Below are 20,528 nucleotides of genomic sequence, written 5' to 3'. Positions count from 1 at the left end.
CCCGGGCACATAAAGGAATGCCCATGGCAGGTACAAGGTGCAGTAAATAAATGAGTCTGGGCTGGAGGCAGAGGATACATGTGGTGACACAGTATGAGAGAAAGCAGCAAAGGAAGACTTGAGACACACTGGCAAAGGCCTGGTATGCCAGGCAGAGGAGTGTGGACTTTCTCTTGGCAGGGATGAGTGAGTGGGGATGGCCTGATGACAAAGTAGTGCTGCCAAATGATGGGCCTACCAGTTGGTGTGGGGCAGGTCAAAGACAAGAGAGAAGACTGCTGACAGGCGCCAAGAGGAAACTCCAACAAGGGGGAATTGCTTGGGGAAGATGGGTGATGATGACACAAAATGAGAGCGCACATCTACTCAACATAGATACTGCTTCCCTTCTTTTCCTCTATCAAAAAGAACCATAGGGGGCAGCTAGATGGCACAGTGGATAGAGCACCGGCCCTGGAGTCAGGAGTACCTGAGTTCAAATCCGGCCTCAGACATTTAACACTTACTAGCTGTGTGACTCTGGGCAAGTCACTTAACCCCAATTGCCTCACTAAAAACAAACAAACAAACAAAAAACCTAAAAAGAACCATAAAAAAAAGACTGTGAAGGAGAAAACGAAACGGGTTAACAGGTAGGTGAAATCCAAGTATAGAGATGGTAAGAGAATATCCACTGGACCTTGACAAAATTCACACCACTATTTCCTAGCGTAAAAGAACCTGGCTTCTGTTTCCTTGCCTGTAAAATCACAGGGATATCCTAACTGCTCACTAAGGGTCTCTCACGATTTAAAGTCTAAGGATTCTTACAGAATTGTAAGAACAGCTGTCCAAGTCTTTGAGGAAACAAGATGGAAAAAGCTAGGGAGTATAAGACAGCACTGTGCAACTAGGAAGAAAACTCATCAGGGGTGGGGGTGGGGATTTGAAGGGTGGATGTGAAGTGCTTGAATACTGCAGGGGGTGTGAGGGCACCAGAACTGAGATAGAGAGTGACCATGTAGTGAGAGGAAGTGTATGATGGGAGACAAATGAACTGTGGAAAAAATAAAAGGGGCAGGGTTGTCTGTGTAAAGAACACTGGATCTGGAATCAAAGAGCTGGGCTTTGAGGTCTGTGTGAGCCTGGGCAATAAGTTTATCTCTCTGAGCATCACTTACCTCAGGAAGAAATTATATGGCCAAAACCCTTTCAGTTCCCTTCCAGTTATGTATCTATGCTCCTGTATGGCTGCTGAAATGCCCTCAATGGTCCTAAATAAAAGAGGGTAGGGCTGGTGACCGAGAAATAAATGTTAACCCAATTCTCAAAAAAGGTCAAGAGGGGAGAGCCTTGAAACTTGAGGTTTGTGAGCCTAATTTCATATATCTCTATGTGTATATGTTGTATATAGCCTAACTAGTTCTTAGCAAAATTCTCAAATGTATTGTGAAAGGGAAGGCGTAAGGAGGAGTGGGGAATCACTAAGGACCGGTATGTCTTCTTCAAGAAGAGGTCATGCCAGAATAAACTAATTTTCTTTCCTAGAAAGGTTTCTAGAGCATTGACTGGGGAAGTCTATCTCTCTAGAACACCTTTACTTCAACAAAGCAACTGGCAAAAATCTCTCACGTGGACCAGACAGAGAGGACTGGTGATACAAGAGTTAGGATTCTGGAGCTGGGTTAATGACCAGAGGTGAAGGAGGATGTTAACTTGGACGAAGTCTCTCCTTTAGTGCTCTAGGGATCTAACCTTGCTCTTAGTTGTTCAGCATTTTTATCAATGACTCGGACAAAATCTCAGATGCTTAACTCGCCAAATTTGAAGAAAATGCCAAAGGAGGGACAGTTAATATGCTGAGTGATTGAGTCAGGATACAAAAACCCTCAAAAGGCTAGAACAATGGGACGAATCTAATAACCCAGAACTGCATAGAAAGAAATTTCAAGTTACAAACTTAAGTTTTAAAAAATCAACTCTAAGAAAAATATGACAGGGGAGGTGTGATTAGACAAAGAGTTCATATGAAAAAGATTTGGGACTTTTGGTGGGTGGTTAGGTGGCACAATAGAATAGAGGGCTGGGTCTGGATCAGGAAGGCTCCTCTTCCTGAGTTCAAATACAGCCTCAGACACTAACTAGCTGTGTTACCCTGGATAAGTCACTTCACCCCGTTTGCCTCGGTTTCTTCATTTGTTATTATAAGCTGGAGAGGGAGGATTCTGAGAAGGTGGTAGAATAGGTCAGAAAATTCCAGGTTCTCTAAGTTTCCTCCACAAAGAAGAGAGAGCATCACCTCAAAGTGAACCCTGAGCAGCAGAAATAAATAAAAGTCAGGAACTCTCACCTCATAGACAGTGGAGGAAGGGATCAGATAGCTGAGTGGGGGAGGACTGAAGGACCCTCTGTTGTCAGGAGACACCAGGCATGGGTGTGATAATTAGACACAATCTGCTTGGTGGGAGGGAACCTTGCTGGCTGTGGGAACTTGCAGGAGAGTGACAATCCAGGCTTCAGCTCCAAGGAAGAGAGGAGAGCTTAAGTTTGTAGCCCTTGGAGGGACTACTGAGAGCAAGAGCATTTTTTCTAACACAGCGTGACTGGGGGCTCTAGCTGTGGCTTAGGGGGTGGAGAGACGTGCCCAAGGTTAGGCCCCAGAGAGAGCTCAGAAAATAACAGAAGGACCTGAGGCTTGGAGCACCATTCCCCACACCCTGAGACTGGAGCCAATTACAGTAGTAAGATGCTTAAAATAAAAGAAAACAAAATAAAAACAAAAATGAGTAAGTAAAGGAGAAAGAACTCAACTATAGACAGCTACTATGGAAATAACGAACTGGGTTCATATTCAGATAGTGAAGTTAAAAAAGCCATTCCTAGGGAAATAATGAAAAAAAATTCACAGGAAGGTGGGTTAGCGGTACCAAACCTGGAGCTTTACTGTAAAGCAGCAGTCATCAAAACTATCTGGTACTGGCTAAGAAATAGCATGGAGGATCAATGGAATAGGCTAGGCACAGGAAATGCAGTAGTAAATGACACTAGTAATGTAGTGTTTGATAAACCCAAAGACTCCAGCTTCTGGGATAGGAACTCAGTATTTGACAAAAACTGCTGGGAAAACTGGAAGATAGTATGGCAGAAATTAGGCATAGACCAACATCTTATACCTTATACTAAGGGCAAAATGGACACATGATTTAGACATAAGAGGTGATACCATAGGTAAATTAGGAGAGAAAGGAATAGTCTACCTACAGATCTTTGGAAAGGAAAACAGTTTATGACCAAACAAGAGATAGAGAATATTATAAAATGCAAAATGGATGATTTTGATTACATTAAATTAAAAAGCTTTTGTACAAACAGAAACAATGCACCCAAAATTAGAAGGGAGGCAGAAAGCTGGGAAACAATTTTTATGGCCAGTACTTCTAATAAAGGCCTTATTTCTAAAATATATAGGGAACTAAATCAAATTTATAAGACTCCAAGTCATTCCCCAGTTGAGAAATGGTCAAAGGATATGAATAGGCAGTTTTCTGATGAAGAAACCAAAGTTATCTATTCCCATATGAAAAAATGCTCTAAATCTCTAATGATTAGAGAGATGCAAATTAAAACAACTCTGAGGTACCATCTGACACCTATCAGATTGGCTAAAATGACAAAAAAGGAAAATAATAAATGTTGGAGAAGCTGTGGAAAAATTGGAACACTGATGCATTGTTGGTGGAGCTATGAATTGATCCAACCATTCTGGAGAGCAATTTGGAATTATGCCCAAAGGGCAATAAAGCTGTGCATACCCTTTGACCCAGCAATACTACTTTTGGGTCTTTTTCCCAAAGAAATCATGGAAAGGGGAAAGGGACCCACATGTACAAAAATATTTATAGTTGCTCTATACGTGTTGGCAAGGAATTGGAAGTTGAGGGGATGCCCATCAATTGGGGAATGGCTGGACAAGTTGTGGTATATGAATACAATGGAATACTATTGTGCTGTAAGAAACGATGAGCAGGAGGAGTTCAGAGAAACCTGGAGGGTCTTGCATGGGCTGATGATGAGTGAGATGAGCAGAACCAGAAGAACATTGTACACAGTATCATCAACATTGAGTGTTGATCTACTGTGATGGACTATATTCTTCTCACCAATGCAATGGTACAGAAGAGTTCCAGGGAACTAATAATAGAAGAGCATCTCCAAATCCAGGGAAAAAAAAGAACTGTGGAGTATAGAGACTGAATGAACCATACTATTTCTTTTGGTTTTGGTGCTGTTGTTTTTCTATTTTGAGGTTTTTCATCATTGCTCTGATTTTTTCACTTATAACATAACTAATGCAGAAATATGATTAATGTTACTATGTGTGTGTGTGTGTGTGTGTATATATATATATATATATATATATATATATATATATATAAAACCTACATAAGATTACCTGCTGTCTAGGGGAGGGAGGGAGAAAAATCTGAAATTGGAAAGCTTGTATAAACAAAAGTTGAGAACTATCTTTACATGTAACGGGAAAAAAATAAAATACTTTTATTAATTAAAAAAAAAAGCCACTCCTAATTCAAGGAGAAAAATCAAATGGTCACAAGCCCAAAAGGAGTTCATGGAAGAACTGAAAAAATACTTCAAAAATCAAATAAAAGAGACTGAGGAAAAATTAGGAAAAAAAATAAGAGTAATCCAAGAAAAACATGAAAAGAAAGTCAACCAATTGAAAAAAGAGATCCAAAAACTTAAAGAAGAATACAACTCCTTGAAAACTAGAATTAGACCAAGGGGAAGCTAATGACATTATAAGATACATAATGAGAAATAATAAACAAAATCCAAAAGAATGAAAAAATAGAAGAGACTATGAAATACCTTATTAGAAAAACAACTGGAGAACAGATTGAGGAGAGACAATATAAGGATTGTTGGGCTACCTGAAAAGTTACAACCAAAAAAAGAATCTTGATACATTACAAGAAATTATTAAGAAAAATTGCCCCCCCCCACCAAATAAAGAAAAAAGAAAAAAAGAAAAATTGCCCTGAAGTTTTAGAATGAGAGGATAAAGTAGAAATAGAAAAAAATCTACCGATCATCACCTGAAAAGAAATCCCAGGAAGAAAACTTACAGGAATACCACAGCCAAATTTCAAAGCTCCCAGGTTAAGGAGAAAATACTACAAGCAACAAGAAAAAAAATTTATATACACAGCAGAATTAGAATCAGGATTACACAAGACCCAGAAGCTTCTACATTAAAAGACCACGGTCTAGGAATATAACATCCAAATGAAGTGAAAGTCTTTCAGGTATTTGTGATGAAAAGACCAGAACTTAAACAGAAAATTTGACATGAGAGGATAAGGACCTCAGTAAGGTCAAACTACTTACTTCTTATATGTGAAAATATTATCAGTACTCTTAAGATTGTCATCATTACTTGGGTATTTTGAAAGAAAAGGTTGAGCTGAGCTGAATATGATGGGTTGCTTCTAAAAAATAAAACTGGGTAGAGAGGTAAAAAAGCCATTATCTCACACAAATGAGACATGAATAGAAAAACTGATACAGAAGAAGTGGGGGTTAAAGGCTGGTAGGAGGGTATATAAGTATTCTAAATTTATAAAAGAGATAAAGAGAGTGATAAATAAAAGGATAAGGGACTTTTAGAAGGGTGTGTAGATTAAAAATTATGGGGGTGGGGCAGCTAGGTGGTGCAGTGGATAGAGTACTGGCCCTGGAGTCAGGAGTACCTGAGTTCAAATCCAGCCTCAGACACTTAACACTTACTAGCTGTGTGACCCTGGGAAAGTCACTTAACCCCAACTGCCTCATTAAAAAAAAAATTTTTTTTAATAAAAAAAAATAAAAATTAAGAGGGGGAGGAGTAGCTTTGAAAACAATGTGCAGTATTTATTACATAATTTTTCCAAAACAAAACAAACAAAAAACCACCAAAAATAAAAAGAACTGGAAAAGGACATAGCAAACTGCTCCAGTATCTTTGCCAAGAAAACCCCAAAAGGAGTCACAAAGAGTTGGACACAACTGAAAAACAATAGCAATAAGCACAGTAAGTCACCAATGGGACATGGCAGTTTCCCCTCCCAAGATAATGCAAGATTAAATTGCATGAACAGAGGCTCAGCGTCTAGAATTAGGGGATGAGTCCTAATATACTGTGCCCTAGCTAACTGTGCTCAATTCTGGGTAGCCCATTTTAGAAAGAACCCTGAAAAATGGCAGCACAGCCAAAGGGTGTGAGTGGCATGGAAACCATGCCATGAGGACTGGCTGAAGAAGCTAAAGTTGTGCGGACAGATAAGGGAAGATTTGGATGTAGACTACACAGCTACTTTAAAATATTCCAAGGTCATTGTGGCAAACGAACATTTGCTGCTTAGCTGCAAAGAGAAGAACTAGAAAGAAGGTGCAGAAAAGCCCATTTCAATTCAGTGTAAGAAAGAATCTGCGAACATCGAAAGCTTCCCGAAAGAGAAGGGGCTGCTCTGGGGGGCAGTGGGCTCCCCATCCTGGGAATCTTCAAGTAGAGGCTGGATGACCCTCTGTTAGGTTTGCTCTAGAAGGGATTCCTGCTAATATAATGGAATAGACTCTCAGGTGTTGGCATCCTGTTGGGAGGCTGCTGCAGAAATCCAGGCACAAGGTAACAATGGCTAAGGTGGTGATGGTAGAAATGAGAACCCAGAGGTAAGAGGGCAGCAATGCCTGGTCATGGGAGAAGGGTTCCCATCTAGTTCATCCTGACTCAGGCCTCTCCTCTCCTGGATAAGCTGTGAATGGCAGCCCCACTGGGCTGTGCGTCCTGTGAATGGGATGATATCCTGAAAGGCTTTCCTAAAATCTTCTAGGCCCCACTTTCTCCTTTCTCTGAAGCCAGAGATGCCTGCATTTGCCTCTCTTGCTTCTGGGCCACCAACCCTTTCTTCTCTGTATCATTAGCTAAGCACTCGGCTCTAACACACCCCGGCCGTTCCCCTTAGCCAACCTGGGGGGAGCTCAAGAAACTAGACCCACCCCTAAGGAGAAGAAGAAAAGTGCAGCCAACTGACAAGCGTGTGTGAGGTTTCCAGAAGAGAAGGCTTCCCTGGAGCTCAACAGGGATTACAACCCCTAGATCAAATGGAGGCTACAGAGTGAGAGGGTGGATGTCAGGACAAATGGGTCTGAGATCACAGACGGCAGATCAGATGACTTACCGCATGATGGTTCTGGTTTGCTGGTGGTTTCTCCTCCACGGAGTCGATAGTGACTGTCATTTCTGACTCCAACATTAGCTGCTTCTGGAAGCGTTTCTTCAGCTCGTGCAGAGGCAATGGAAGCTTCGGGTAAGACACGGGTTCGTCCTATAAACCCAAAACAGTAACACCAATTATACAACACAGACGCTGACGACCACCCACACCAATGGGGGGAGAGGCAGAGATGAGATGAGAAGGTAGCCAATCACAGTCAGACGTGGTTTTACGCGGCACAGAAATAAAGAATCGCCCTGCAGCAGTCCAAGAGTCTCTCTCCCAGGAAGGAGCCCACTCATGACAACAAACACCAAAGAGCACAAGTGTCTTTCGTAACAGTCCTTGAAAGCTTTGGGACGTCCCTCAAACAGTCCAGATTTCTCTTCTGACCTTTTACCGCTGTTATCTATCCTTTCTGAGTCACTGTGGTGTTGACTAGCATTATCCTGAAATGACCACCAAAGAGTTCCTACTCTTTATTCACAAGCTCTCACAGGCTAAAAAGACCATAAAGATAATGTGGTCCAACCCCTTGGTTTTCAAGGGAGGAAACAGGCTCAGAAAGAGGACTGGACTTGTTCACAACGACACTGCTAATAACTGGAAGAAGCAGGACTCAAGCCTGGGGCGGAACAGCCTCAAAACACAGATTTGCTGCAGAACAAGTTCACACCCTTGTGGTCAGAGTGAAGTGAAGCGGGAGGCACAAGGTCACCTTGGAATAGAAGTCTCTGAGCAGAGGAGAGATGGGGATCTCGGGGGAGGATGCTGGGGGTGGTGAGAATCCCGGCTCCACCTTCTCGATGGCCTTCAGCACCAACAACCTGGCCTGCCTGGGCAGCGCCCCCTCGTGGAAAAGGTTCTCCAGTTTCAGGCCCTCCTTGGTCATCTGATTCAGACAGCTGTGTAGAGAGGCAGACAAACCATGAGCCTGGGGCAGTGCTTCCCTCAGGACAATTTAACTCGGCAAATGGTAACGAACCTCCTATGGTGTGCCAGGCACTGTGCTTTAACTGCAAATAAAAAGCCCAAAGCAGAACAGTCCTTGCCTGCCCCTTAAGGAACTTACAATATAGAGCTACCTAGACAGAGCAGTCGAGTATAGGACAGGGAACAAAGCCAAGACATCCAAGGACTCTCAGAATATCTGAGGAGAAACTAGAAAGCACCCAATTTGCTTGAGGAATCAAGGAAAGTTTCACGATGGTGGTGGCGCCTGAGCTGAGCCCTGCAGGAAGACCAGATTTATGAAAGGGGAGAATGAAGAGGGAGAACCCATTGCAAAGATTTTAAATATTACATAATAAAAATTTTAGTTCACGTGAGCCTATCTGCCCCTTGTTTCATAATGAACTCTTCTATTCACAGATCTGACAGGTAATTTCCTCCTTATTCCTCTGAGCTGTTTATGATATCACTTTTAACCTAGATGCTGGTCCATGCCTACTTTCTTTAACACAGTTTTCCCAACAGTTTTTGTCAAATAGTGAGTTCTCATCCCAGTAGCCAGGATCTTTGGGTTTATCAAATAGTGCTTATTTGTTTCTGTATAAGTTCTGATCTATTTCCCAGATCAACCTATTTCCTAACCAGTATCAAACTATTTTTTTTTTGGTTTGTTTGGTTTTTGGTGAGGCAATTGGGGTTAAGTGACTTGCCCAGGGTCACACAGCTAGTAAGTGTCAAGTGTCTGAGGCCAGCTTTGAACTCAGGTCCTCCTGACTCCAGGGCCAGTGCTCTATCCTCTGTGCCACCTAGCTGTCCCCAAACTATTTTTGATTAATACTTTGTAATACAGTTTGAGCTCTGATACTGCTAGGCTTCCTTCTTTCCCACATGTTTTAATTACTTTCTATGAATTTCTCGACTTTATATTCATCCAAATAAATTGTATTTTTTTCTAGATCTTTAAAATATTGGTGGTTGGTTACTTTGATAGTGGTTTGATTAACATGGCACTGATAGGGCGGCTAGGTGGCACAGTGGATTAAGCACCGGTCCTGGATTCAGGAGTACCTGAGTTCAAATCCGGCCTCAGACACTTAACACTTCCTAGCTGTGTGACCCTGGGCAAGTCACTTAACCCCCATTGCCTCACTAAAAAAACAAAACAAAACAAAACAAGGCACTGATAGTTTAATATGGTCCTATTTAAGTAAATTAATTAAGGTGACATTGACATTTTTATTATATAGGCTCACTGGTCTATCCATAAGTGACGAACATTTCTCCGGTTATTTAGATATGTCTTTGTGTAAAGTGTTTCATAATTGTGTTCATATAGTTCCTATGTATATCTCGACAGGTAGACTCCCAAGTATTTTATACTTTCTTTTATATATTGGTTATTTTAAATGGAATTTCTCTCTCTGGCTGGTAATACCCAGAACAGTGGCTCACTAATGTGTTTCTTTTACATCCTGAAACTTTGCTGAAGAGATTGTCTTGATTAGTTTTTGAGTAATCTCTCTAGGGTTTTTTAAGTAAACCATTATATTGTCTGCAAAACCCAATAATTTCTTTCCTTTTTGCCCCTGCTTACTCCCTCAACTTTTTTTTTTTTTTGTCTTACTGCTATAGCTAATATTCCTAACACTCTAGTGAAGAGGAATGGCAGCAGAGGACATCCTTCCTTTACCCTGGATCTCAATGGAAAGGCCTCTTGCTTATTCCTATTACAGATAATGTTGACCCTTGGTTTTAGATAGATACTATTTATCATATGAAGGAAAGATCCACTTCTTCCTGTGCTTTCTAGTGTTTTTAACAGAAATCCAGCTTGGCAAGACCTTTTTCTGCTTTTGCTGATTAAATCATATGGATTCTATTGTTCTGGTTATCTTGTTAGCAACATGGTCAATTATGTTTATAGTTTTCCTAATATGTGAACCAGCCCTACATTCCTGGTATAAATCCAATCTGGCCACAGTGCATGATCTTTGTGATATGTTGTTGTAGTCTTCTTATAATATTTTAATACTCGGCAGCTAGGTAGCACAGTAGATAGAGCACTGGCCCTGGATTCAGGAGGACCTGAGTTCAAATCCAGCCTCAGACACTTGACACTTACTAGCTGTGTGACCCTGGACAAGTCACTTAGCCCCAATTACCTCACAAAAAAAAAAAATAATAATAATAATAATATAATACTATACAAGATTTTATTTATAATATATTGTATAATATTTTCTTTATAATATTTAATATTATGTATTTATTAGGGGTATTGGTTTATGGTTTTCTTTCTTTTGATTCTCCCTGGCTTAGGGATGAAGACCATATTACATCATAGGAAGAATATGGCGGGGGCGGCTAGATGGCGCAGTGGATAAAGCACCAGCCCTGGATTCAGGAGGACCTGAGTTCAAATCTGGCCTCAAACACTTGACACTTACTAGTTGTGTGACCCTGGGCAAGTCACTTAACCCTCATTGCCCCGCAAACAAACAAACAAACAAAAAAAAGAATATGGCAAGACCACCTCCCCCAGCCCTCCCCCCCAAAAAAAAAACCCTGGAAAGACTTGTATGAACTGATGCAAAGTGAATAGAACCAGAAGAACTATTTATGCCATAATAGTAATATTGTAAAATGCTACTCTTGTAAGCAACAAAATTAGAAAAATCAGCTTCGGAAGACTTAGTAACTGATCAACACAATGATCTACCACAATTCCAAAGAACTCATACCTCCAGAAAGAGAGCTAATGTATTCAGAGAGCAGACTGAAGCATATTTTCTTTTTCTTTCTTTTTCTTGCCCTTTTTTTTTTTTGGTGGGGGGGACATGGTTAATGTGGAAACATGTTTTGCATGACTATACATATCTAAAATGGGTTTTGTTTTCTCAATAGATGGGAGATGGGAAGAACCAAAAAAATTGAATTTTTTCAAGGAAAAGAAAAAAAAATAAAAGACGCTTTCCAGTGAGTGTGGCCTGGTAGACAGAGTATTAGACTACAAATCAGGAATACCTTGGCTCAACTCTCTCCAGTGACAATTAGCTAAATGATCCTCAACAAGTTAACTTTTCTAGGCCTCAGTATCCTCTCCTGTAAAATGGGTGTAATATTTGCAGTTCCCACCTCATGAGAATATTATAAGGCTCCAGTGGCACCTGGCAAAAATGTGAAATGCTGGGACAGGGGAAGGGGAGAAGGTCACTGCTTCTCAGAGAGGGCAGGGTCAAGACAGGGCAGGGAGGGAATTTGTCAAGAGCTTCTGCTGGTATAAAGAATGAGGGCAAGCAGGTGAGAGAAGACCTAAGTCAAGTCACCTGCTCTACCTTGAATGTATTCCTGAACAGAAAGAGTTTTTGACCCTAGTGTCTGGTGCTAACCAAAGTGCCCAAGAGTGGACAAAGCCCTGCTGACCTGAGGCTTTGGGGAACCACTGTCCTTGCTGTTAGCTCTTCTTCCTACTTCCACAATCAGGAGAATTCCAAACAGTTCTCACCAAAGCCCTATCACCTTCCTCTCCCTCAAAACTCTCTGTCCCCTGGTCCCAGGTCCCTCCAGGAAGGTATAAAGGAACAAGATCACAGGACACAGAAGTGGAAAGAGAGGCCCCATGCGGCAAATCTAGCCCCGGACATGAGTCTGGAGAGAAAATTACAAGGGCCCTTCAAGGAGGGACAAGGGAACCACATAGTAAATGAGAGACTTGGGTTACCCAAAGGGCTTGTGGACTAGACCTGAGTGTGAGCAGGACTAAAGAAAGGTTCAGGGGAGAGTGAGGGATCCAAGCAAGCCACCGGTCAGGCCCAATATGAGTGTTAAACTGTTGTTCAGATCAGAAATAAGAGCAGGACCTGGAGGAAGAAGCCAGTTAAAGTCTGGGATGGGAATTGTGGGACCCTCAGAGAACTGAGGAAGTAGGACTTCAGTTTAATTCCTAGGTCCTCCTGTGGAGAAACATTGGCTTTGTTATCAGATCAGTCCTGGCTTTCTACTTGTGGGATCTGGGCTAAGTCACTTCACTCGGCTCAGTTTCATTTTCCTCACCCTCTAAAGTGAAGGGAATGGGGGCAGCTAGGTGGCACAGTGGATAGAGCACTGGCCCTGGATTCAGGAGGACCTGAGTTCAAATCCGGCCTCAGACACTTGACACTTTACTAGCTGTGTGACCCCAGGAAAGTCACTTAACCCCAACTGCCTCACAAAAAAAAAAAAAAAAAGAATAAAATAAAGTGAAGGGAATGGCCCAGATGACCACCTCCAGACCTCTGAGCAGAGGGGTGCCATGGACACCACACTGATTCCCGGGGAGATAAAAGACATGTTTGACTAGAAAGGGGACCTCGCTAGGCTCGGAGCTGCTTTACCTCTTGATGATTTCGGAGTCTGCATTTACTCGGCCCATACACTCCAGAACAGAAGCATAGGAAACCAGGTCTGGAGTCAGCTCTGACTCATTCATCATGGAAAACAAGGTGCTCATCTGATACAAGGAGCCCTGAGAAAAGGGAAAAGAGAGAAAAGTCCTGAGAACTCTTGATCACAGGAGTCTTACTCCATTCCAACAAGCCCCCTGACACTGCCCACTGGCCCTCAGTCAAGCGATCCCTGTACCCTGTAACCAAACTAGTGGATGCCACAAAGTCACCTGAGTTCACACTTGTCAAACACTACCTGCCTCACTCTCCAGTCTTTGGCTACATACTGTGTAGCCAAAGAGCCCAATCCATGCTGATGACAGAGCTGCCATCTGTCCCGCACTTTATTAACCTGCAAAGTATGGACATGGGCACAATGGAAGTAAGAAGGACAGAATGTCACTGTGGGAAAAATGGGCTGGACAGAGGGGAATGTGCTACCCAGGCAAGAAGACCCTCCACCTGGCACTGGGGAAGGCTTAAGAGTCTATACGGGGGCAGCTAGGTGGCATAGTGGATAGAGCACTAGCCCTGGATTCAGGAGGACCTGAGCTCAAATCCAGCCTCAGACACTTGACACTAGCTATGTGACCCTGGGCAAATCACTTAACCCTCCTTGCCCGGCAAAACAAAAGAGTCTGTATGGTGCAGTCTTGCATAACAGCCGATTAATTTTTCTGAACTTTAGTTTCTTCATCTGTGAAATGGGAATATCTCACAGGGTTGTCGTGAGTCTTAAATGAGAAGGAAAAAGGAAGGGCTTTGAAAGCAAAGATACACGTTAAGAAACAACAGTTACTTTTGGGGACCACATGGGAACATTCTAAAAACGTTCCCAGTAACAGCTTGCTAAGGAGATTTGGTAACATGGAGGGTGGAGTGGGGATGGGGTAGCAGCAAGGGGAGAATTCAGACTAGCTTTGAGTACAAAGTGATGCCAGAGGGCATACCCTATCCGCTGAGTCCTTGGATAGCCAAAGCTACCCAAACCTACAGCCCAGATGCCAGGGCAGGATTTAACAGGTGCCAGTGGCAAGCTGGGCAAAGAAAGGGCAAGGGAGAGACAACCCATGGACATCCTCTCCGGGGAGAAGCCCTGGCACAGGCAGTCTTACCTGCTTGGCCCAAGCTCTCAAAAGGCTGTTGTACATGGGCACAGTCAGCAGATTCCGGCCACTCCTGCGATCAAAGTAGGAGAAAAGCAGCTGAGTGGCTTGTGCTAGATGGTCCTGAGACAGCAAGCAATCCAGACAGGCCTGGATGAAAATCTGTTTTCTGGAATGTCTGCCCACGCCGGGCTCCAGAACTTCCTTTTTCAGAGATGTCTGTCCCACACTGTGATGGGGGGCCTGCCGTCCCACAACGGCTTTCGCTTTCTGTTTGCTTTCTGTTTGCTTTCTGTTTATTTTCAATTGTTTGGCAAGAAGTGCTTTCTCTTTCTTCTTTATCTGGGATTCCCAAAAGGTCTGGTTCTTGAGCTTGGCTTCCAGGATCTGTTGTCTCTTGTGCAATTCAGTCTTTTCCTGAGTAAGCTTCTCCACCCAGCGGCCTGAGGCCTTCCCCACCATCGGGGAAGTACTGCTGGCATCTCCCTTGGCTCTGTCAAGGGCCTGCAAGTCCTTCTGGTTGCTGGTCCTCAGTGGAGCCACTTCCACTCGATTTACTGTCACTTCAGATACATACTCGTTCTGGAGTTGTCTTACTCGGGCCTCTAGCACTGAGTCAGGGAGAGAAGAGATGGCACAATCACAACTGTGCACCTGGGGCCTTGCTCATAAGCACCTAATCCTTCATCCACAGGACATGTCTTTTCAGTTACTCCCCTGGGTTTAATTCTATTCTACCTAGCCCTGGTCTGACAGCCGAGTGACTTAAGAAACACCTGAGCTAGGCTGAATCTCCCCGGGTTCAGCCCAACCCTCTATTCCTACCCCAAACTGAAGCTAAAACCCAATTAGATCCTGGAGGCAAAATGAAATGGGTGCAAAGCCATTCACCTCCTCACATTCTAATCTTATCCAATTCATTTAAGACTGGAGACACTTCAGGGGCAATACAAAAAAGAGGAAAAGGCACAGTTCCTGCCTTCCTTAGACATATGATCTAATTATAGTGTGTCCTTAACCTCACTGGCCTCTCCGTAGCTTGTGATCAGGCTCATATTCCCCCTTCCTGGTCATTCTCCCTCCTCCCTTGACTTCTTTGATAACATTGCTCTCTCCTGGTCCTTCATGTCTGACCACTTCTTCATTTTCTTTGCTGAATTATCACCCATCTCCAGCCCCCTAACCACAAGTATCTCCCAAAGCTCTGTCCTGGGCCCTTTTCTCTCTCTGTGATCTCATCAGCTCCCATGAATTCAGTGATGTATTCAACACAGATGAGTGCCTGACCATCCTAGACTGCTGATATCCATCCTAGTTTCTGTCCCCGACCTCCAGTCTTGTATCACTAACTGCAGCTGTCCTGATGCATATCTTGCCACTGGACTCAGATGGCTCTGGAGGAGAGAGTGAAGCTGGTGACTTTGCACAGCCCTCTCTCACTTAAATCCAATTCACTGCAAGTCATGACATCACCCTGATGTCATGGTCTTCGACAACTAACAATCTGTGAGTAACAGCTGTCCTACTGGAGACCCAACTGGTCAACTCCAGCTGGACAACTCAGCTCCTTCCTCTTCTCGTCTCCAAATAGGGACTCATACCCTTACCTACAGGTGCTCCGCCTAAAGGAATTTAAGTCTGTTTGTTGACTTCCTAGATTTCTAGGGACCACTTCTTAAACCCAAATAACTCTGGCCAACAATAGGTCCCAGCCCAGGCCTCATTTGGCCATTGGCCTTTAATCAGCTCAGGAGCAGCTAGGTGGTACAGTGGATAGAGCACCAGCCCTGGAGTCAGGAGTACCTGAGTTCAAATCTGGCCTCAGACACTTAACACTTACTAGCTGTGTGACCCTGGGCAAGTCACTTAACCCCAATTGCCTTGCTGGAAAAAAAAAAAAAAAAAGAATTGAGAGATCCTTGGAAAGTTTTGCATGAACAGATCCAGAACAAAGCAAGCAGAACCAGGAAGTTTATGGAACGACCACAAATTAAAAACTCACTTAAAAACTTGAAACTGACTAATGCAGTGACCAACAATGACTTCAAAAGACTGATGGCAAAGCAGACCAGCACCCTTCCTATGAGATGTGAGCACTCTTCAGATGCATCATCAATATGAAAGAAATCTATTTTGAGCTTATCTCTAGAGGCAAATGGGCTGCCCTGAACCAAGCCCAGTCTCTTTCCAGCCTTCGCCAGGAACAATAAGGCCTGGAGGCATGAAATAGTGTCAGCTGTAAAAGGAGGGGGATGGACTTGATAGCTTCCAGCTCAGGGGCCACAGTCCAGCGATCTCCACCTCCTGATCCTGACACCTCTAAGTGACCTCTCCCTTTCTCCTCCAGCTTCTTAGCCAGAACCCTCCCCTCCTTCCTGCTTCTCTCATCCCTTTCCTTTACAGTTCTTTGTGTGTGGATTTTCCCTGCTGGAAAGCAGGCTCCCATCTCATCATTCAGTCTCCCTACACCTAGTTCAGGACCTGGTACACAGGCGGCACTCAGGCAAATACCTGAAGTGAATGAACAAAAGTTATTAAGTGCTTACTATTGCTAGGAACTGGAGATACAGAGAACTGAAGAAGCTTCCCTTTCCTTTGGGGGGATGCAACAGCTAGCTAACACAGCAGAGAATCAGGAAATCTGAGTTCAAACCCAGCCCCAAACACTTACTACCTGGGTGAGCCTAGGTTAACCTGTTTGCCTCAGTTTCCCCCTCTGTAATAATGAGGATAATAAGAGCACTTCCCGCTCAGGGTTATAATGTTTGTAAAACCTTAAAGCACTATATATAAATGCCAGCTATTATTGCTATCGTGTTCAGAGATTACCTGAATATATACAAAATAAATACACAGGGAAGAAGGACTGAGCAGGACCAGCCCAATTAGAAGAATGGAAAAGGTGGAGGCAGCTAAGTGGCACAGTGCATAGAGCATGGGCCCTGGAGTCAGGAGGACCTGAGTTCAAATACAACCTCAAACACTTGACACTTACTAGCTGTGTGACCTCGGGCAAGTCACTTAACCCTCATTGCCCAACTAAAAAAAAACAAAAAAAACAAAAAAAAAGAGTGGAAAAGAGAAGCCAAGGGGTTTTCCAAGGCCGGAGTGAGGAGGGATAGTACTTCAGACCTGGGGGAGAACCCACAGAACAGGGAAGAGAAAGCCTGGCAGGAGGAACAGCAAAGTAGACCAGGCTCAGCATGTGTGAGAGGCGGCAGAGGCCTGACAGTGAAGGGCTTTCCACGCCAGAGAAGTCTGCACCTTATCTGGAAGGTAATGGCTCAGAGGCTTTAAGGCTCCCACAGCTGCACTTTGGGGTTTGCTAAGAAAACCCTTTCCCTTGTGAGCCTCTTACAAAACTCTAGGGCCCCAAACTGACCTTCCAACAGTTCCATTTGCCCCGCGTCCCTCCTCCTCTCCTGTTCTGGTGCATTGACTGAGTACTTCCTGCATGGTGTCCGGGAGACCCCTGTAGAAGAAAAGGCCATTAACTCCAGAGCTTAGAAGAGGGCAAGAATGGCTCCAAGGACCGAATGCTCTTCTGCCTACAGGCCCCTTAATATCTTCGAAATGCTCAGCAAAGGCACTTAATAAACACCTGCTCCCTTCCCTCCCCCCTCTTCATCTGGGAAGGAGTGGCCAGGGCCCTGGCATCACCAGGAAAGGGCAGGATTTGGCTGGAGTGCTTGCATCCAAATCCTAATGATCTTGAAGTCTCTTCTCAGTTTCTTCATCTGCCTCTACAGCTCTAGACCTATGGTTCTGTGACCCGGTCCCTGGTTCCCAAGGCAGACAGGCCGACTGGGGAAGGGCTTAGGGCCCAGACCGGGAGCTTAGGGAATGACAGAGACCCTTCAGTCAACTCAGGCAATGTCAGAGGCCAAGGGAGGAAGGAAACAGTGACAGCCCCCACCTCCCAGGGTTTCTGTGGGGGCCCAACGAGATGACATTTACAAAGCTTTCCTATGTAAGTACCAGGCACTGTGCTAAATGCTCTGTAAATATCATCTCATTGGATCCCCACAGCAATCCTGGGAGGTGGGGGCTGTTATTATCATCATCCCCATGAGGCCATCAGACATTAAGTGACTTGCCCCCAGAACCACACAACTAGTAATTTTGGCAGGATTTGAACCCAGGTCTTCCTGTCCACTCTCTCCTTGCTACCATGGGGTCAAAGGCCATGGGCTTCCCGGAAGATGAAGAATACGGGGAGAGAACGAAGGAGTATTACAACTTGAAAATGATGGGGGTTAAAAGTCAGTGAGTATGGGTTCAAAAGTCAGGTCACCGAGACTGAGTCAAAGGTAATGGTTCTCAAACTTGTTGGCGTGAAGGGTTAGTTCTTGAACTTTGGGGGGTGGAAGGTCTGGGGTTCTCTGACACCTGACCCGGCAGGTTGGGGGGTAAGAGTGGGGAGGGGCAGATAGGCTCTTCCTAAGGGTCAAGGGTCGGGGACGCAAACTCCTGACAGGACTACGGGGGGGGCTCACATTTACCTTTCTCAGGACCAGGGCAGGTGCAGCCCTCGGGTCGCAGGGCTCGGCCGAGCCCTACCGCCCCCCGACTCAACAGCGACGCCCTCAGCCGAAGCACCGACATCCCGGCGGCCCGGGGGGCCCCAGAATAGCACGAGGATCAGCCAGACCGCCTTCTCCCGAGCCCCGGACCGGACCGCCCTCTAACGCGCAGGCGCGCGCCCTCCACGCTCCGCACGGCTGCTGGGAGTTGTGGTCTCCGCTTCCCCGGGGAAGTGCGACCCCAGGTGCGCCGCGAGGATCCGCTCACACTAAAAATCCCATGGAGCCATGCGGAGGGCGGGGCGGAGGTTACGGAGAATACGACTTCTGATTGGCTGTGCTGCTTCTAGGAGAGCAGCGGAAGGGGAGTCTGTTGCGGAAGGGGAGTCTGTTTCGGAAGGCCGGCTTCCAAACCTAAGGTGTCCTGCCAGCTGGTCCTTCCTCCTGGGGTATTTCCGTGCCCCAAGTGGCCTCCCCTGCCTCAAACCCACTCCTCCCTCTCAAGGTTGTTCGGAAGACCTCATAAATGCAAGCAGGGTGTGGGGTGTCTTAGTCCTCCAGGCTAACATCACGTTTATTAGACTGAAATGTCCTTAGACACGTTTTCCTAGTACACCGTAGGTGCTTAATAAATGCAGGATGTTGTTTATCTATCCTTCGTTCTCAAAGAGACCATGATATCGGAGGTGATGTCATGATTTGCACTGAATTAGATTTAAGTGAGGGAGGCCTGTGCAAGGTAACCCAGCCTCACTCCTCCAGAGCCATGTGGGTCCAGTGGCTGGCAGGATAGCTATCAAGATGGCGGGAGATGGCCTCGGATGTTTAAGGCAATTGGGGTTAAGGGACTTGCCCAGGGTCACACGGCTAGTAAGTGTCTGAGGTGAGATATGTACTCAAATCCTCCCAACTTCAGGGCCAGAGCTCTATCCACTGCCCCACCTAGCTGCCCCAAATGCAGGGTGGTGAGTGAGTGAGCCACTCTATCCAAGGCGCTTTGGGTGGGAAGGAGAGGAAAAGTGAAAATGATCTTGAAAATGAAGCCCTCTGCTGCCCAGCCCTCAGATAACTCCAGGAGGGATGGGATGAGGCAGGGAGACTGGGAACTCCAGAGAGGATAATAGGAGACATAAACTAGTGACCACTGTTTCCCTAAAGGCTGTACCGGGCAGGGCTCCAACCTGCCGGGACTCAGACATCCAGACTCATCGCACTATACCTGAGGTCTTCCCCAGGTACACTTACGTCAATGCCCCTCCCCCACCCCCCTTCCCCCGACCTCTTCCCTTTCCTCTGGAGAACTTGGAAAATCTAAGAGACCGCTCACTCTATTTTACAGATGGGGAAACTGAGACTCAGAGAGGTACAGAAATGTGCCAGGGCAGAGTGGGGTCCAGACCACAAGCCTTCCAGCTTTTAGCCCTAGGCTTTGCCTCTCATTCCACCTGGACTCACCTTCTTTCATCCTCTGGGTCTGGTACCAGACTGTCTGAGCCTTGGGCACCAAAATAGACGTATCTTCCTGAGGTACCAAGAGCTGCTGAGACACCCTCCTGCCATCCCACTCCACCGGTTGGGCTACTCATGGGTGTCACCAAAGCTACTGCCAGGGTGTCACCCATGCCTTCACCTCTTTGCTATTTAAAGAGCCTCCCCCAAGGAGGGGGGAGGGGGCAGCCCAGACCTTTCACCCTTCCCTGGCCATTTGCCCCACTTCATGTCCCAGAGCCAGCCCATGTGAATCACAAGGAAATGGATGGAGACTATCTAGTCTGATCCTCAAATTTTACAAAGGAGGAAACTGAGGCTTAGAGGACTGAAGTGACATCCATGGCCATACACATGAAGATGCAGAAACTCTATTCAGACCTGAAGGCTCATCCTGAATCCAGGGCTTTTTGCAACACTGCTATATCATTTCCTAACCTAAAGACTCCCGCTCATTTTTAAGGAATTAAAAAATTAAGCCAAGACAGAAGGAACTAGCCTAAGGTCCCATAATAGCCCCCCACTGCTGGACTCTCAAGCAGCTTCCCCTTGTAAGATCTTTGGGGAAGACCAACCCCACCTTCTTCCGGATGTCGGAGGATCTGGACCTATAACAGTACCACAGGCATCACCCAGTCCATTTTACAGATGAGGAAACTGAGTCCCACAGGACAGAAGAGACTCCTACGATCACAGAAGGCCGCAGAGCCAGGACTCCATTCCCCCAGCTGTGAGATAAGGTTGGTGGGTCTTGGTGGAAAAGCCCAGCTGTGAAAGCCTGGA

The 20,528-nt window shown here is 45.2% G+C and overlaps 1 protein-coding gene across 1 annotated transcript in view; it reads right to left on the bottom strand.

The window, feature by feature from the left end:
- Positions 1-18,442, bottom strand: part of POLRMT (RNA polymerase mitochondrial) — a 35,521-nt gene extending 17,079 nt beyond the window's left edge. The window contains exons 1-6 of the mRNA XM_043975495.1: positions 18,237-18,442; positions 17,117-17,206; positions 13,744-14,345; positions 12,578-12,708; positions 7,972-8,158; positions 7,218-7,364 (exon numbers count right to left, since the gene is read on the bottom strand). Coding sequence (XP_043831430.1) covers positions 7,218-7,364; positions 7,972-8,158; positions 12,578-12,708; positions 13,744-14,345; positions 17,117-17,206; positions 18,237-18,339 — 1,260 coding nt within the window. The 5' untranslated portion in view covers positions 18,340-18,442. The remainder of the gene's footprint in view (positions 1-7,217; positions 7,365-7,971; positions 8,159-12,577; positions 12,709-13,743; positions 14,346-17,116; positions 17,207-18,236) is intronic.
- Positions 18,443-20,528: the final 2,086 nt, after the last annotated feature.

This window comes from Dromiciops gliroides, chromosome 1 (genome assembly GCF_019393635.1).
Source record: "Dromiciops gliroides isolate mDroGli1 chromosome 1, mDroGli1.pri, whole genome shotgun sequence".
In the NCBI taxonomy this organism is placed as follows: domain Eukaryota; kingdom Metazoa; phylum Chordata; class Mammalia; order Microbiotheria; family Microbiotheriidae; genus Dromiciops; species Dromiciops gliroides.
The sequence above is the reverse complement of the archived record's forward strand: the minus strand, read 5'-3'. Positions and strand labels throughout refer to the sequence as shown.